Here is a 19106-nt window from a genome sequence, read left to right as displayed (position 1 = left end):
CACACAGGCCAGGGTCTCACATTTACTGACACATCACCCAGGCCGGGATCTCACATTTACTGACACATCACACAGGCCGGGATCTCACATTTACTGACACATCACACAGGCCAGGATCTCACATTTACTGAAACATCACACAGCCTGGGATCTCACATTTACTGACACATCACACAGGTCGGGATCTCACATTTACTGACACACCACACAGGCTGGGATCTCACATTTACTGACACATCACACAGGCCGGGATCTCACATTTACTGACACATCACACAGGTCGGGATCTTACATTTACTGACACATCACACAGGCCGGGATCTCACATTTACTGACACATCACACAGGCCCAGGATCTCACATTTATTGACACATCACCCAGGCCGGGATCTTGCATTTACTGACACATCACACAGGTCGGGATCTTGCATTTACTGACACATCAGGGTATCACATTTACTGACACATCACACAGGCCGGGATCTCACATTTACTGACACATCACACAGGTCGGGATCCTACATTTACTGACACATCAGGGACTCACATTTACTGACACATCACACAGGCCGGGATCTCACATTTGCTGACACATTACGCAAGTCGGGATCTCACATTTACTGACACATCACCCAGGCCAGGGTCTCACATTTAGTGACACATCACACAGGTCGGGATCTTACATTTACTGACACATCAGGGACTCATATTTACTGACACATCACACAGGCCGGGATCTTACATTTACTGACACATCACACAGGCCGGGATCTCACATTTACGGACACATCACACAGGTCGGGATCTCACATTTACTGACACATCACCCAGGCCAGGGTCTCACATTTAGTGACACATCACACAGGCCAGGGTCTCACATTTACTGACACATCACACAGGCCAGGGTCTCACATTTACTGACACATCACCCAGGCCGGGATCTTGCATTTACTGACACATCAGGGTTATCACATTTACTGACACATGCCAGGATCTCACATTTACTGACACATAACACAGGCCGGGATCTCACATTTACTGACACATCAACCAGGCCAGGTCTCACATTTACTGACACATCACCCAGGCCGGGATCTTGCATTTACTGACACATCACCCAGGCCGGGATCTCGCATTTACTGACACATCACCCAGGCCGGGATCTTGCATTTATTGACTCATCACACAGGCCGGGATCTCACATTTACTGACACATAACACAGGCCGGGATCTCACATTTACTGACACATCAGGGTTATCACATTTACTGACACATGCCGGGATCTCACATTTACTGACACATAACACAGGCCGGGATCTCACATTTACTGACACATCACCCAGGCCGGGTCTCACATTTACTGACACATCACCCAGGCCGGGATCTTGCATTTACTGACACATCACCCAGGCCGGGATCTCGCATTTACTGACACATCACCCAGGCCGGGATCTCACATTTACTGACACATCACACAGGTCGGGATCTTACATTTACTGACACATCACACAGGTCGGGATCTCACATTTACTGACACATCACACAGGCCGGGATCTCACATTTACTGACACATCACACAGGCCGGGATCTCACATTTACTGACACATCACACAGGTTGGGATCTTACATTTACTGACACATCACATAGGCCGTGATCTCACATTTACTGACACATCACACAGGCCGGGATCTCACATTTACTGACACATCACACAGGCCAGGATCTCACATTTACTGACACATCACCCAGGCCGGGATCTTACATTTACTGACACATCACCCAGGCCGGGATCTTGCATTTACTGACACATCAGGGTATCACATTTACTGTCACATGACAGAGGCCGGGATCTCACATTTACTGACACATCACACAGGCTGGGATCTCACATTTACTGACAATGACGCTCTCAGCTCTCTTGGACATCAGACACATTAATCGCTGCATCATTCCGTTGGGCGAACATCCAGACGTTTAACGGCCACGCCCATGTGAGTGATTGGCAGATTGCGGGGCGGGACCTGCGGTCAGCGGTATTAGGGCGCCCTCTGCCGTAGTGTCCTGGTATTCTCACTGCCTGCGTCTAGGCCGCGGCGAGGATGGAGCCCGAGGCCTGGGGCTCTGATCTGCTGTCCCCGCTCCTGGGCTACGTGCTAGCGGTCTGGTCTGACTTCAGTCGCGACTGGGAGAGTAACGACCTGAGAGCCGCCATCTTTAAGCTACTGCTCGCCTGGCTGGTGCTCAGCGTCACCGCCATTCAGCTGGCCTGGAGGAGCTACGGCCCCACTGTAAACGGGCTTTACTACCGCCAGGGTGAGTTCGGGGGGACCCGGGACCCCTGAATTACATAACTCTTCCCCCTCTATCAGCCCCAACACATAACGACCCCCATATTCCAACAGCTGCCAGTGTACACCCCATTTACTGACAACCCAACCCCCCATATGTCACTAGCTGGCAACCTATAATCCAGTGATTTCCATATAGTGTGTCTCCAGCTGTTGCAAAACTGCAACTCCCAGCATGCCCGGACAGCCTTCGGCTGTCCGGGCATGCTGGGATTTGTAGTTTTACAACAACTAGAGGCACAGGGTTTGGAAGACACTGCTATAATCCATCCCAAACAGTTGGCACAATTATCCCCTACAGGCTATATGGATAGTGATTTCTATATTTTTTTTATAGTGCCCACATATTCCATAGCGCTGTACACATCTTGTCATCACTCAAATTGCTCCCTGTCCCCTTTGGGGGCTCAAAATCTAAATTCACCTATAAATATGTTGGAGTGTGGGAGGACGCTGGAGTACCCAGAGGAAACCCAAGGAGCAAAACATGGTGGGAACCTACAGACTCCATTCAGATGTTGTCCTTGGTGGGATTTGAACCCCAGCGCTGCAAGGCAACGGTGCTGCACCTGAATGCCAATGTACGTCCAGAATGAATGGCGCAGCACTGTGTATCCTGACCCCTTTACTGCACAACTAAATGTCACTTGTTTATTTGCTCTATTCTCAGGTATGGGAGGACAGAATGGGGGGACCCCGGAGTATCCGTCACATTACCCCATGTGGTGAGTAGCGCCTTCTCTGCCACCAGGGCTGTATTGGCCATTGAGGCCTCTGCTTAGGGCAGCAGTGTCAAGGGGGGGGGGGAGAACATGCTCCAGTGAGTAAAATAATACAAATTACATACATTCTGTGTATAGGGATGGACTCTATGGTGAATCTACAACAAAATCGGCATTTAACCCCTTAAGGACCCGGGGTTTTTCCGTTTTTGCATTTTCGTTTTTTTCCTCCTTACCTTTAAAAAATCATAACTCTTTCAATTTTGAACCTAAAGATCCATATTATGGCTTATTTTTTGCACCACCAATTCTACTTTGTAATGACATCAGACATTTTACCCAAAAATCTACAGTGAAACGGAAAAAATCATTGTGTGACAAAATTGAAGAAAAAAAAAACATTTTGTAACTTTTGGAGGCTTCCGTTTCTACGTAGTAAATTTTTCGGTAAAAATGACACCTCTTTATTCTGTAGGTCCATACGATTAAAATGATACCCTACTTATATAGGTTTGATTTTGTCATACTTCTGGAAAAATCATAACTACATGCAGGAAAATTAATACGTTTAAAATTGTCATCTTCTGACCCCTATAACTTTTTTATTTTTCCGTGTATGGGGCGGTATGAGGGCTCATTTTTTGCACCTTGATCTGAAGTTTTTAGCAGTACCATTTTTGCATTGATAGGACTTATTGACCAAAAATACACTATTTTGGACTTTTGAATTTTTTGGCGCGTACGCCATTGACCATGCGGTTTAATTATATATTTTTATAATTCAGACATTTCCGCAAACGGCGATACCACATTTTTATTTACACTGTTTTTTTTTTTTTATGGGAAAAGGGGGGTGATTAAAACTTTTATTAGGGAAGGGGTTAAATGATCTTCACTTTTTTTTTTTTTTTTGTAATGTTATAGCTCCCATAGGGACCTATAACACTGATCTTTTACATTGATCAATGGTTTCTCATAGGAAACCAGTGATCAATGATTCTGCTGCTTGACTGCTCATGCCTGGATCTCGGGCACTGAGCAGTCATTTGGCGATCGGACAGCGAGGAGGCAGGTAGGGATCCTCCGGCTGTCTTGTAAGCCGTTCAGGATGCTGTGATTTTGCCGCAGCGATCCTGAACAGCTCCCTGAGCTAACCGGCAGTGATTTAGTTTCACTTTAGATGTGGTGTTCAACTTTGAACGCCGCGTCTAAAGGGTTAATAGCACGACGCACTGATCACTCGCGTTATAGATCGAGAGCGGACTCATGACGTACTAGTACGTCATGGGTCCTTTAAGAGGTTAAAGGGGTATTCTGGCCATAGGCATCATAAGATGTCTGATCCGCTGCTAGGACCACTACACGATCTCCGCAGCCCCCGACATTCTGTGCCTGTCTGCTTCTCTAATCTCAGAAACCTCTGAATTTCTGAGATTGGGGGACATGATATCACACCACGCCCCCTCGTGACATCATGCCACGCCCCCTCAATTCATGTCTATGGGAGCGGGCGTGTCGGCTGTTATGCCACCTCCCATAGATAAGAATTGGGAGGTGGCATCCAGTGCTTGTGGAATCACCCTAATGGTGGGTGCCCTGGGCAGGATCAGCTGAAAATACAACCTTACCTGTACCCCGTATCATATCTCTTGGACACTGAATAGCTTCTGCACGGTCACACTCCGCCGAGGGTCATGTGGTGTGGGGGGGTTCTTTTACTTGATAAATTTGTTCTGTGATCGCTCGAGGTCCCTTTATTGGATGTTACATTATAATGGTGGACATCTGGTTGGGTGCAAATACTTCTCACAGCCCTATATGTTCTCTTCAGTTACTGACCATAAATGTGGTTTTGTATCGGGGATCACCGGAGTCTGAGCTGCGGTTTGTGCGATCCTGTATGTTTGATGTATGTGTCGTAGTTATTGTACATAGTACTGATACTGTGTTGTTTGTTTTATAGGGAAAGCACCAGCACAGAATCCCTAAAAACGCACCAGGAGTGACAGCATGCCAACCAGCGATGACTGTGTGCAATGGAGGAGAAGACATCAGCGCAGGGTCCACAGCGCAGTCCTCTCTGTGACTTGTCTTCTATATATTAACTTCTGTCTGAACAGAGACTGAAAGAGGAACAGACTAACAATGTCATGTTACTGCGCTACCACCCTCCTCCTGCAGGGGGCAGAAGTCTTATCCCAATACTTTAGTTCAAGGGAACCAATCATCAGATTTTACCCTATATAATGCTTGGTAAAGTGTTATATAGGGTAAAATTGTTATCCTTACCATCCCCGGGGGACGCTCCTGCCTCCAGGGATGGTGAAGATATGAAGTTATAAACTAGTCACCGCCGCCGCCGTAAGTAGTTACCTGGGCGGGGAGCTCTTCTCACCTACTCCCGTTCTTCGGCCGGCAGCGACGCCCCCTCCGCTTGATTGACTGGCAGCGTCATTGTTCCGCTCACGGAACAGACTGAGCAGAGCGATGACGCGGCCCATCAATCAAGCGGAGGGGGCGTCGCTGCCGGCCGAAAAAACGGGAGTAGGTGAGAAGAGCTCCCCGCCCAGGTAACTACTTACGGCCGTGGCGGTGACTAGTTTATAACTTCATATCTTCACCATCCCTGGGGGCAGGAGCGTCCCCCGGGAATGGTGAAAATAAAGATTTTACCCTATATAACACTTTGCCAAGCGTTATATAGGGTAAAATCTGATGACTGGTTCCCTTTAAGGGCTTTGTGTATAGAGAATCACTATGTGCATTCTTTGACTTGTATACTAAAGGGGTACTCCGGTGGAAAACTTTTTTGTTTTATCAACTGGTGTCAGAAAGTTAAACAGATTTGTAATTGACTTCTATTAAAAAAGCTTTACCCTTCCAGCTGTATGCTACAGAGGAAATTCTTTTCTTTTTGACTTTCTTTTTTGTCATGTCCACAGTGCTCTCTGCTGACACCTGATGCCCGTATCAGGAACTTTGCAGAGCAGGAGAAAATCCCCATTGCAAACCTATGCTGCTCTGGACAGTTCCTGACACGGACAGAGGTGTCAGCAGAGAGCACTGTGGAGAACACAAAAAAGAAATTCAAAAAGTAAAGAATTTCCTCTGTAGCAAACAGCTGCTAAAAAATACTGGAAGGTTAAAGATTTTTTTAATAGAAGTAATTTACAAATCTGTTTAACTTTTCTGGCACCAGTTGTAAAAAAAAAAAAAATAAAGTTTTCCACCGGTGTACCCCTTTAATGCCAGATTAAGGGTACAGCAATTACATGGCAGGCATTGCCGTCTGTACCACCTTGGATGTATTTTGGGGAATTTTCCCTTTGCCTTAGTTTAGGGGTGGCCGTTCTTAGTCTTGGCTTCCTCAGAATGTGAGTTGGTAGCTGAATGCTGTTGCCATCTGTTAGAATTGCTGTGTGATGAACATAGCCTTATTTTCCGGGAGCTGATATGTTATCCAGTGCAGCCATATTTGGGGAGGGGTGCCATTAACACAAGCAGTTGGCTCAGTTGTACATTCATTACAGCTAAGGCAAAACGGGGGGGGGGGGGGGGGACCCTGTGCAGTGTTGGATGAGGCCTGGGCTACAGGTAAGTGTTGCAGCCCCAATGCTAAAATGAATAGTTATGGCTCTAGGACAGTGTTTCCCAACCAGGGTGCCTCCAGCTGTTGCAAAACTACAACTCCCAGCATGCCCAGACAGCCGAAGGCTGTCTGGACATGCTGGGAGTTGTAGTTTTGCAGCAGCTGGAGGCACCCTGGTTGGGAAACACTACTCTAGGAACTCGAAGCGGCATAAAGTGCAGCCCTCACTGTGACCTTTATGCTGCTTTGTGTGATTGACCCACATAGATTGTAGAAAAACACCCACCAAAGAGGGCCAACTCACATGGGGGAGATTAAAGGGCCAATGTCCAGTGGTCTGTAAATTAATCTACATCCAGCCCTGTATAATAACAAGTTCTGCAACTTTTTACTAGACTGATACAATGTAACAAACCCTTAGCTGGTGGGTGTATATAATGAATGTTCTTTGTCCAGCAAGCAGGGGGTTATGAAAATGGTAAGAAAACACAGCTGCCGAACACTTCATGAGGTGACTATTAAAAGGGTTGTTTGGAGATATTGGTGCTTCAAATAATAGTCTGTGTATATATACACAAGAATAATCCCGTACTCTCCTGCCACTCCGATGGTGCCTGGGCCCTAATGTTCATGTTTCCTGGAGAAATCTGGATACAAGGAAGCAGTCACCATCCAATAGCTAGCTGAGGTGGGTCACTGCTGTGACCATATGCAGAGCAGTCACCATCCAATAGCTAGCTGAGGTGGGTCACTGCTGTGACCATATGCAGAGCAGTCCTCCATCCAATAGCTAGCTGAGGTGAGTCGCTGCTGTGACCATATGCAGAGCAGTCACCATCCAATAGCTAGCTGAGGTGGGTCACTGCTGTGACCATATGCAGAGCAGTCCTCCATCCAATAGCTAGCTGAGGTGGGTCACTGCTGTGACCATATGCAGAGCAGTCCTCCATCCAATAGCTAGCTGAGGTGAGTCGCTGCTGTGACCATATGCAGAGCAGTCACCATCCAATAGCTAGCGGAGGTGAGTCACTGCTGTGACCATATGCAGAGCAGTCCCCCATCCAATAGCTAGCTGTGGTGGGTCACTGCTGTGACCATATGCAGAGCAGTCACCCATCCAATAGCTAGCTGAGGTGAGTCACTGCTGTGACCATATGCAGAGCAGTCCCCCATCCAATAGCTAGCTGTGGTGGGTCACTGCTGTGACCATATGCAGAGCAGTCACCCATCCAATAGCTAGCTGTGGTGGGTCACTGCTGTGACCATATGCAGAGCAGTCCCCCATCCAATAGCTAGCTGAGGTGAGTCACTGCTGTGACCATATGCAGAGCAGTCACCATCCAATAGCTAGCTGAGGTGGGTCACTCCTGTGACCATATGCAGAGCAGTCACCATCCAATAGCTAGCTGAGTCACTGCTGTGACCATATGCAGAGCAGTCCCCCATCCAATAGCTAGCTGAGGTGGGTCACTCCTGTGACCATATGCAGAGCAGTCACCATCCAATAGCTAGCTGAGTCACTGCTGTGACCATATGCAGAGCAGTCCCCCATCCAATAGCTAGCTGAGGTGGGTCACTCCTGTGACCATATGCAGAGCAGTCCCCCATCCAATAGCTAGCTGTGGTGGGTCACTGCTGTGACCATATGCAGCGCAGTCCCCCATCCAATAGCTAGCTGAGGTGGGTCACTGCTGTGACCATATGCAGAGCAGTCACCCATCCAATAGCTAGCTGTGGTGGGTCACTGCTGTGACCATATGCAGAGCAGTCACCCATCCAATAGCTAGCTGAGGTGGGTCACTGCTGTGACCATATGCAGAGCAGTCACCCATCCAATAGCTAGCTGAGGTGAGTCACTGCTGTGACCATATGCAGAGCAGTCACCCATCCAATAGCTAGCTGAGGTGAGTCAGAGCAGTCACTTTACAAAATATCACCAGGAAATGATGAACAGCAGGGAAGGGCACAGAGGTGCCCTTTCCCGCTGCTTTTCACTTCCTGGTGATATTTGGAAAGTGGCAGCATCTGGTGAGTACATGATTTATTTTTTCCACAGCCTGGCCAAAAAGCATAGTAAAAGCCAAATACACAACATAGCTGCCAGCTGAAATCAGCAGGTTCAGCCGACACATTTATTGCGTATTATCAGCTTAAAAGGAATGTATCATCTCAGTGATTTTTAAATTATTAAATCTGGAATGTTACTGTGTTTTTTATTTTCTGATTGTAGAGTAATTTTTTTGTGGTTAGCCAGGGATGAGGCGCTATTTTGAACGTATGACTTGTAGGTGACACGTCTTGTGACCTGTGGGGGGGGGGGGGTTAGTTGTGACATTCAGCTGTTGACTTCTATGGAAGAGTATAGTAAGAATGCTCTGTGACAATCACAGAATCCACTGTTCAAGGAGAGGGAAGAAGCTGGGCTGTCCCCATACTGTGATGTCTAAGGGAGAGTGGCTGGCCCACTACAGAATGACTTGTATGAGTGTAGTTTGGCGTTTTCTGTCCTTCATCTGTTGTCATTAGTGCCTCCTGTTACCTGCCTACAGCTTTATAATAGTGGTGCTACATTTCATTGCAAGGGTGCGTTCACACTGCCGCCTGTGTCCGTTCCCCCCCCGGTTTATGTTCCATTGTTTATCAATGGGATTTTTTTTTTTTTTTAACAACCCTTCCACATCAGGTTTTTTTTTACCGGAGAAAAGATGGTGCATACAGTATCTTCTCCCGTCAAAAAAAATGAAAGAAAAAAACAGATACAGCAAATTTAACATTGAAGTCTATGGAACACTGATGAGCCTTCAATGTCATTCGTTTGCATCTGTTTTTTCAATCCGTTTTTTGATCCGTTTTTACTTCTGAGCATGCTCAGACCAAATAAATGTTTTTGGTTTATTAACTGAATAACCGCTCCAAATAGATAACATCCATTTGATCCGGTATTGTCCATTTTTATTTTTTTTTGTTGGGAGAAGAACGGCCGGGTCTAGACGGCCATGTGAACGCAGCCTAACTCCACCCTGATGAACAGTGACCCATACACCGGTGTAAACAGCACAAGCTGAAGAGTAACAAGAAGTGTTAAAGGGGTACTCCGGTGAAAACCTTTTTTCTTTTAAATCAACTGGTGGCAGAAAGTTAAACATATTTGTAAATTACTTCTATTAAAAAAATCTTAATCCTTCCTGTACTTATTAGCTGCTGAATACTACATAGGAAATTCTTTTCTTTTTGGAATGCTCTCTGATGACATCACGAGCACAGTGCTCTCTGCTGACGTTATTATAATAACGCTTTATTTATTGTTGTCCTTAGTGGGATTTGAACCCAAGGCCCCAGCACGGCAAGGCAGCAGTGCTAACTACTGAGCCACCATGCTGCCCTTATCATACATCTGCTATGCATGGTTCTTAAAATGGACAGAGATGTCAGCAGAGAGCACTGTGCTCGTGATGTCATCAGTGTTACAAAAAGAAAGGAATTTCCTCTGTAGCATTCAGCAGCTAATAAGTACTGGAAGGATTAAGATTTTTTAATAGAAGTAATTTACAAATATGTTTAACTTTCTGCCACCAGTTGATTTAAAAGAAAAAAGGTTTTCACCGGAGTACCCCTTTTAAGCTGTTGTGAGGGTTTGGCTCACTGGGGTGGATGGAAACAATATCACCATTCTACGAGGGAGTTGTGTTCCCCAGCCTTCTCCTAAATCCATAATGAACTGTTAGTGGTATTATTGAAAAATGTAAGTGTTTTGAAAGCACACCAATTCTTAGGGCCCATGCACACTACGAAATTTGCACCTGAAGAAATTTCATGAGGATTTAGGTGCAACAGCCCTGATTTACTATGGTAAACCCAACATGTTTTGTCGGGTTGTCCTACAAATTCTGAAAAATTGGGGGAAAAAAAATGTACTAGCTCTCCATTTTACTGATAACCTGAAAAAGGGGCATGGCTGCCAAAAAGGGGACATGTCCCTGACATTTTCACAAAAAAACATCTACTAAGGTGTCCACAGAAAATCTGACAGATCAGAGCATGTGGGGGGGGGGGGGGGGGGGGGGTGCCTGAAAGATGAAAATTTTAAACTTATACATTTTTGTGCATGTAGTAATTTTTCCTAGAAGTAATGCAAAGTCAACCCCTTTTTATAAGTCGGATATCATTTTAATCATATGGACCTAAAGAAGAAAGATAAGGTGTCATTTTTACAAAAAAATTTGCTGCGTAGAAAAGGAAGCCCACAAAAGTTACAAAATGGCATTTTTTCTTCAATTTTGTCGCACAATTTTTTTTTTTCTGTTTTGCCGTAGATTTTTGGGTAAAATTCTACTTTGTAATGACCGATGTCATTACAATGTAGAATTGGTGGTGCAAAAAATAAGCCATCATATGAAAGGGTTATGATTTTTGAAAGGTAAGGAGGACAAAAAACGAAAGTGGAAAAATGCTATGTCCTTAAGGGGTTAAAGGGGTACGTACTCCACTGGAAAGTTTTTTTTTTTTTAAATCAACTGGTGCCAGAGAATGTAAACAGATTAGTAAATTACAAATCAGCTGCTGTATGATCCACAGGAAGTTCTTTTTTTTTTTTTTAATTTCCGTTCTGACCACAGTGCTCTCTGCTGACACCTCTGTCCATTTTAGGAACTGTCCAAAGTAGAAGCAAATCCCCATACATTTGGCACCATGGTGAAAAACGTATCCCTTATAATAAGTTTAGGATTGTGGGGCGTCTGGCCACCCCCCCGCTCTGGGGCAGAGCCGGGGCTCCATACAGATCACGGGGGGCCCCAGTGGTTGGACCCCTACGATCTAAAACTTTTTTCCATATCCTGCAAATAGGGAATACGTTTTTCACCACAAAACTTCTTTAAACTTCTGTATTATGCCCAAAAGAATGAACATGTTCATTCTTTGGATGAAATACAGCTCAGTACTGCTTTACGTCGTAGCACTGATTCATTACAGTGGCACCGGTTGTCCACACAGAATTCCTCTGGGCAGAAATTCTGTACTTCAAACATCCTGTTTAACGGCACACACCGCGGCACAGAAGAACAGTCTCCGATCCCAATCAATGTCCAAATAAAGTAGTAGCCAGCTCTGTAGGTACGGTAATAGCGCAATTCTTTATTTCAAACAGCAAGAAAATAACAATATGTGAGTATGACCCTTAGTCATAGCATGTGATGCCATGAAAAGTCATACGTAAACTAAACGTGTTAGCATTTGTGTCTGATATGTTGCTTGCCATTTGCAATAAAGAATTACGGTTTTACCTAACCTACAGAGCTAGATACTACTTTCTTTGGATATTTTGTATTGTACACATACTCCTATGGGTGAAAAGTGAATCCTTGTCAATCAGTTTCCCTGGGCTTATTTCACATCTACTTCCTCCACATTTTATCAACAATCTACACGTCCTTTATAAATAGCAGAGTAGCTTAGATATAGACAAGTTGGGTCCAGGCTGGCCTGATGATCGCTAAATTTCTGTAACAGTTTTAAAAAGTCATAATTGATAAGTCACAAACTGCTGCAAAAAGTTAACCATGCCAAACTATAATTAAAGAGTACCTCTCATTAACTTAATGATTTTATCCTCCCAGTTCACTGCCTCCATCATGATAAACCACCCCCTGCCTTTATTTTTATATATTTTTTAGTTTTCTACCTTGATATTGCTCTGTATTTTCTGCTCAGTCATATTCACAGACTGGGAAGGGGCGTTACCCAGCAGGTGTGACATCATCTGAAGCCATACAGGGGAGAACTTCCTCCCTCACTCTGCTACACACAGAAAACGGCAGTTAAGTGTGAGAGGAGCTATGATTGGATATGGCTGGATCCCCCCCCCCCCCCTCAGCACTCCAGACTGCATTTCCTATGTTTGGACTTCTGCCAGGCCAGCAGGAGTCCAAAGGCTGTGCAAAAGATGGGGGAGGGGGGGGGGGGGAAATGTTCTCTGGACAAGTAGGGAGACACCCAGTGGCAACTATTTTTTTAACACAATGCAAGCATAGAAAACTTATTTTTTTAACCCCTTAAGAACCAAGTGTTCAGTTTTTGCACTTTTGTTTTTTCCTCCTTACATTTTAAAAATCATAACCCTTTAAATTTTACACCTAAAAATCCATATGATGGCTTTTTTTTTTTTTTTTGCACCACCATTTCTACTTTGTAATGACATTGGTCATTTTACCCAAAAATCTATGGTGAAACGGAAAAAAAAATAATAATCATTGTGCAATAATCATTCTGTAAACATGACACCTTATTATTCTGTAGGTCCATACGATTAAAATGATACCCTACTTATATAGGTTTGATTTTGTCGTACTTATGGAAAAAATCATAACTACATGCAGGAAAATGTATACGTTAAAAATTGTCATCTTGGCAGGGAAACTCGTTGCATCAAATAAATCGGATTTTATCTCCTTACCTGCTGTGTCCTGGGTCCGTTCAGCGCTGATGTACTCCTGCACTCTATATTAAAGCCTTCTCTCGTATTTACACAGTGAAGAAAGTAAGACACCTTGATTTCACTGCGGCAGTCCAGAACAGCTCCGCTGAGCTCACCGGCAGCGTATTCTCCCGTTTTACATGACGTGATCAACTTTGATTGCGGCGTCTAAAGGTTTAATACCGGACATCAGCCTGATCGGCGATGTCCGGTATTAGCCGCGGGTTCTGGTCACAGATCGGGAGCCGGCCACAGGACATAAATATAAGTCTGTGGTCGTTTAGGGGTTAAACAAAGTACATTAGAAAGATTTTTTTTATTTACCATAAAAGGAGTGCAATAGCAATTTTATTTTAATGAGAGTGCCCATTTAAGTTGTTTTCTTGAATTAGGGTGTGTGCATATTTTTGCTGCAAATTTTGCTACCCATTGACTTTAATAGGTAGCAGAAAATACGCACGTGTGAACACAGTCTAAATTATTATTCTCCCTTAGTGCATAAAAAGGACCTAACACTTGGCTGACCCAATGACTGCAGAGCTCCAAACTTCAGGTAATATTAAAATTATGACAAACTGTGTGGTGAAAGCTTTGTGGCATGGGTTACCATGGGTTACCAGCATGCAAACTGTACATTACCAAGCACAATGCTAGGTGTTAGGTGGAGTGGTGCATGCTGCCTCTGGACTCTGGAGCAGTGGAGAATTGTTCTGTTAAGGGCTGAATCACACTTCTCTATCTTACAGTCTAAGGGTATGTGCACACGAGCAGATCCCTTGCGTGTATTACGCTGTGGATCTGCCGCTAAAGGACAGCTGTATTCTGCTTTTACAGGTGCCTGCTCGGAGCGGCAATATGATGCTACAAGCAGACACACTAAAGCGATGTGCGAGTCGCTGCGCATGCGCGGTGTACTGGCACACATCGCGGCTGCTCCCCCTGCTCTATGAGCTAGGCCGAGAGCTCCCACGATGTGAGAGTATATCGCAGATCGCAGTGTGTCTGCTCGTAGCGGCGTATTGCCACTCCAAGCAGGCACCTGTAAAGGCAGCATACAGCGGTCCTTCAGCGGCGGATCCGCAACGTAATATGTGCTGGGGATACGCTCGTGTAAACAAACCCTAAAGTGGTTTGGCGAATGCCAGGAGAACATTACCTGCTTGACTGCATTGTACCAGTCTCTGTTGTAGACTGTGAACTGCCCTCCTGCATCATAGACTCTCAGTTAAAGGTGTACTCCGGCCCTAGAACATCTTATCTGATCGCGGGGAACCCGTCACTGGGGACCTCCGCAATCTCTCCTGCAGCACCCACCTGTCTCAGCTGCATGCAGTGCTGGAGGCTCCGTGTCTGCAGCCTCATGACCACAGGGCCGGAGTATCATGAGGTCACGACTACGCCCCCTTGTGACGTCATGCCACCTCCCATAGGCTTGCATTGAGGGGGCAGGGCATAATGTCACAAGGAGGCATGATGTCATAATACTCCGGCCCTGTGGTCATGAGGCTTCAGACACTGAGCCTCCAGCGCTGCATGCAGCTGAGACAGGTGGGTGCTGCAGGAGAGATTGCAGAAGTCCCCAGCTGCGGGACCCCCACTATCAGACATCTTGTCCCCTATCCTTTGGATAGGAGATAAGATGTCTTAGGGCCGGAGTACCCCTTTAAGCTGTGCAGGGGTTTCTATTCACAAACTAGCCAAATGGAATACAATACAGGCCAAGTTATATCCTAAAAATACTCAGCTTTTGCCAAGGTCTATAATAAGCTTGTGTGCATACCGTATTTTTCGCGGTATAAGACGCACTTTTTCTTCCCCAAAACTGGGGGGAAAAAGTTGCTGCGTCTTATACGGCGAATACACCCCTATCGCGGCGGTCCCTGCGGCCATCAACGGCCGGGACCCGCGGCTAATACAGGACATCACCGATCGCGGTGATGCCCTGTATTAACCCTTCAGACGGGGCGATCAAAGCTGACTACCGCGTCTGAAGGGAAAGTGACACTAACCCGGCTGTTTAGTCGGGCTGTTCGGGACCACCGCGCTTTCACCGCGGCGGTCCCGAACAGCCCGACTGAATAGCCGGGTTAGTGCTTACTGGACACCGGGGGGGACCTTACCTGTCTTCTCCGTTCAGGGATCCCCTGTATGGCCGGCGCTCTCCTTCCTCGTCATCACGTTGTCGCGTACGTGAGTCGGCGTGCGTAACGACGTGATGGCGGTGACGGAGAGCGAGGATACCCGGCCGGCAGCAGAGACGTTCCCGAGCGACGGGGACACGGCGACAGCGATGGAGCGACATCCAGGGCAGCAGTGATGGGTCCGGAGCGGCAGGGACACGTGAGTATTACCTCCTATGCAGTGGTCTTCAATCTGCGGACCTCCAGATGTTGCAAAACTACAACTCCCAGCATGCCCGGACAGCCAACGGCTGTCCGGGCATGCTGGGAGTTGTAGTTTTGAAACATCTGGAGGTCTGCAGGTTGAAGACCACTATTGGGTTAAACATCTTTATTTTTTTAGATTTTGCACCTATAAATTGGGTGCGTCTTATACGCCGGTGCGTCCTATAGCTGGTTTTATTTATACAGAAGCGGGACCTAAGCTTCCTGCAGTTCTACAGAACCAAGTATGGATTACGATAGGATTCAGCACTACAAGGGAACTCTGTATTACCCCTGAATGAACCTGGCTTTATTATCATGGGTATATTATGCTCAGATGTATAGATATATAAAGATCAGAAGTAAAGCATGATCTCATAGTAGACAATCATACTCTACTTTAAATTCCTGTGGCCCCTGTACTGTGTTCCCATGGAAAGGGCCGGCAATGCAGTGGAAGGCCTACTGTCACAGCTGATCCCTGTCTGAGAATACAGACCCGATAGCCTGGTACCATCATGAAAACACAAAAAGAAGACATAACGAAATCTCCTTTTACTTTACTACAAAATATACTAACACATCATTGGATGTGGAGACGCACAGAGGATCGAGACACAAATGCAGTTTCACAGCTTATACAACCAGCCCCCGAACCTGTCCCCCTCCCCCGGTAACAAACTACTAAGTGAGCTGAGGGCTGGCGCAGTCTAGTCTAAATAAGGCCATGTCGCTGCAGAATAAAAACTTCTGCTGATAGTACTTACTGTAATAAATCCCAAGCTATCGGAGCTGAATTGGCATCCTCTAGTTATAAGGGTGGGTTCAGTCTCATAAGCATGTACACATTAAAAAGCCAGCAAAAAGGTATCCAAACATGCACTGGGGTGTAGAGGACTGCAATCGGATTGGGCTCCCGCAGGACCCAATATGAAACTTTAGTCTTAAGCGGGTGGTCACAGAACATAAAGCTGGTCCTGCATACCTCAAAAATGGCACAGGGCTGATGAAATGGCATTGGGGGGGGGCTCTCTCTAAAAGCGGTGACAGAATAATTGCTGGAGCAAAGAGGATTGGACACATGTTGGGGGAAACGTGGGAGTTGCACACCTTGCGGGAGCAGGCGGTAATGCTCAAAAATCCAACAGTAGCGAGATTAAGAAAACAGTTCTTCACGAGGCTCTACTGTGGTGTCTATAGATCTTCACATACCCAGCGTAGTATATTTCTGCAAATAAAACTTACCAGGGAGGTAGGTCAAACACTGTCACAAATACACTGCATATGGTCTATATTATGGACATTTATCAACGGCTTTAGTCAGGTTTTCTTTACTATAATTGTCGCAAAATTGTCACAACTGCGACTACACGCTTTTTCGTGCGACATTTTGACTGGAAAGCGAGAAAAGCAAGTTTTCCTAAAATTTATTATGTAGTAATAATTTTAAAATTGACTACGGGTAGTCAGGTATTTATTAACTGCGACAGTCGCAACTGCGCAAAAAAAAGTTGCAACAGCGTTAAAAATTTACTAAATTTACTCCAGCTCAAACATGGAGCAGAAAAAGCTACTACCAAAGTAAAAAAGGAAAAATTGCTTACGTGAAATAAAAGTTGATAAATACGTCGCACATAAGCAAAAAAAAAGTAAGGAAAAAATTACTAAAAAAAGGAATACATAAGCAAACATTGATAAATGTCCCTCTATATCCCTATGGGGGCACAACCATACATGCTGAAATAACTTTATTCTGTAAGTGTGTGTATATATATATATATATATATATATATATATATATATATATATATATATAAATAAAGAGAAGATCAGGGCAGCACTCCAATAACGTGAAAAAAGGTAAAATTTATTCCATCAAAATAATGTGCAAAACAGCAGCGACGTTTCGATCCTCTCCAGGATCCTGGAGAGGATTGAAACGTCGCTGCTGTTTTGCACATTATTTTGATGGAATAAATTTTACCTTTTTTCACGTTATTGGAGTGCTGCCCTGATCTTCTCTTTTTTTTATATTTGGATGGATCGTTGGACTTTATCCTTTTACAGGTTGCCTGCACCTTCTCTTTTATATCTTTCGGATTTTAGAGTGCTGTTGCTCCCATATCCATATATATATATATATATATATATATATATATATATATATATATGTGTGTATATATATATATATATTCTATTTACACACACATATATATATATATATATATATATATATATATATATATATATATAGGTACAATAGAAGTATAGTATTGCCTGTATTTTCTGGAATAAATCACTTCCTTGCACTTTAAGTTGGTGTGCTGCAGTTGCCTTCTATTGTACCTACAAGTTTTGGATCCAGGACCGGGATCCCTGAGACCGCTTGCACCCATTTACTTTTTCTTCACTTTGACCTGGGAGTGCTGCTCCACAAATTTTATATATATATATACACACACACACACACACCTGTTGGCACCCCTGAAATTTTTCTACAAAATCAAGTATTTCTCACAGAAAAGGACTGCAGTAACACGTTTTGCTATACACATGTTTATTCCCTTTGTGTGTATTGGAACTAAACAAAAAAAAAAAAAAGGGAGGAAAAAAAGCAAATTGGACATAATGTCACATCAAACTCCAAAAATGGCCTGGACAAAATTATTGGCATCCTTAACTTAATATTTGGATGCACACCCTTTGGAAAAAATAACTGAAATCAGTCGCTTCCTATAACCATCAATAAGCTTCTTACACCTCTCAGCCGTAATGTTGGACCACTCTTCCTTTGCAAAGTGCTCCAGGTCTCTCTTATTGGAAGGGCGCCTTTTCCCAACAGCAATTTTAAGATCTCTCCCCAGGTGTTCAATGGGATTTAGATCTGGACCCATTGCTGGGTCCAGATCTTTGTTGCCATCCATTTCTGGGGGCTTTTTGATGTATGTTTAGGGTCATTGTCCTGCTGGAGGATCCAAGATATCCAAGATGGAAGATCCAAGTGAGAAAGGGGGAGTGTCCTCCGAAACGTCGAGAGTGTCCGGCAATCATTCACCTGTGTTACCCCTTCGTGAGAGGAAGGAAAGTCAGCTCCGCAATGCCCGCTGAAGGGTGACGCTATATCGGAAGCTGTACGAGGACTGTCGGATGTTTAAGAGAGCACTGTGGGTGAATCATTTTTGTACTTCTATATATCTGAAAAGTGGAGAACTCTCCGTGTTTGTATTACAACAATGGAAAACTAAAAAGCAGTAAAAAAAACATTTGTCTAGTGTGATTTTTATATTGCCCACACCTGTTACTTGCCCCAGGGGAGTTTAAAGAAGCATCACATGCCTGAAACAATCTTATTTTTCCACAATTCTGGTTCTAAAGTCCTCAGACAGTTCTCTTCTCCTCTTTCTGTTGTCCATGCTTAGTGTGGCACACAGACACATAATGCAAAGACTAAGTGAACTTCTCTCCTTTTATCTGCTTTCAGGTGTGATTTTTTATATTGCCCACACCTGTTACTTGCCCTCAGGTGAGTTTAATGGAACATCACGTGCTTGAAACAATCTTATTTATCCACAGTTTTGAAAGGATGCCA

The 19106-nt window shown here is 44.8% G+C and overlaps 2 protein-coding genes across 2 annotated transcripts in view; one reads left to right on the top strand and one right to left on the bottom strand.

Annotated features, from left to right (window-relative positions):
• The window catches only part of RHOA (ras homolog family member A), a 53137-nt gene extending 51131 nt beyond the window's left edge, over positions 1 to 2006 (bottom strand). The window contains exon 1 of the mRNA XM_056525243.1: positions 1892 to 2006. Within this exon, the coding sequence (XP_056381218.1) occupies positions 1892 to 1952 (61 nt within the window). The 5' untranslated portion in view covers positions 1953 to 2006. The remainder of the gene's footprint in view (positions 1 to 1891) is intronic.
• Positions 1972 to 5348, top strand: TCTA (T cell leukemia translocation altered). Its single transcript, XM_056525247.1, has 3 exons — positions 1972 to 2315; positions 3021 to 3075; positions 5036 to 5348. Exons 1-3 carry the CDS (start codon positions 2102 to 2104, stop codon positions 5076 to 5078), a joined length of 312 nt encoding a protein of 103 aa, XP_056381222.1. The 5' UTR covers positions 1972 to 2101; the 3' UTR covers positions 5079 to 5348.
• The last annotated feature ends 13758 nt before the right edge of the window (positions 5349 to 19106 follow it).

This window comes from Hyla sarda, chromosome 6 (genome assembly GCF_029499605.1).
Source record: "Hyla sarda isolate aHylSar1 chromosome 6, aHylSar1.hap1, whole genome shotgun sequence".
Lineage (NCBI taxonomy): Eukaryota > Metazoa > Chordata > Amphibia > Anura > Hylidae > Hyla > Hyla sarda.
This window is presented reverse-complemented; position numbering and strand designations above follow the sequence as displayed.

Excerpts from the sequence above, each read along its gene's own strand:
- TCTA (XM_056525247.1), top strand. The coding sequence starts at position 2,102 with ATGGAGCCCGAGGCCTGGGGCTCTGATCTGCTGTCCCCGCTCCTGGGC. Across the intron at positions 2,316-3,020 it reads CGGGCTTTACTACCGCCAGG|GTATGGGAGGACAGAATGGG; the intron begins GTGAGTTCGGGG and ends CTCTATTCTCAG. Across the intron at positions 3,076-5,035 it reads CCGTCACATTACCCCATGTG|GGAAAGCACCAGCACAGAAT; the intron begins GTGAGTAGCGCC and ends TTTGTTTTATAG.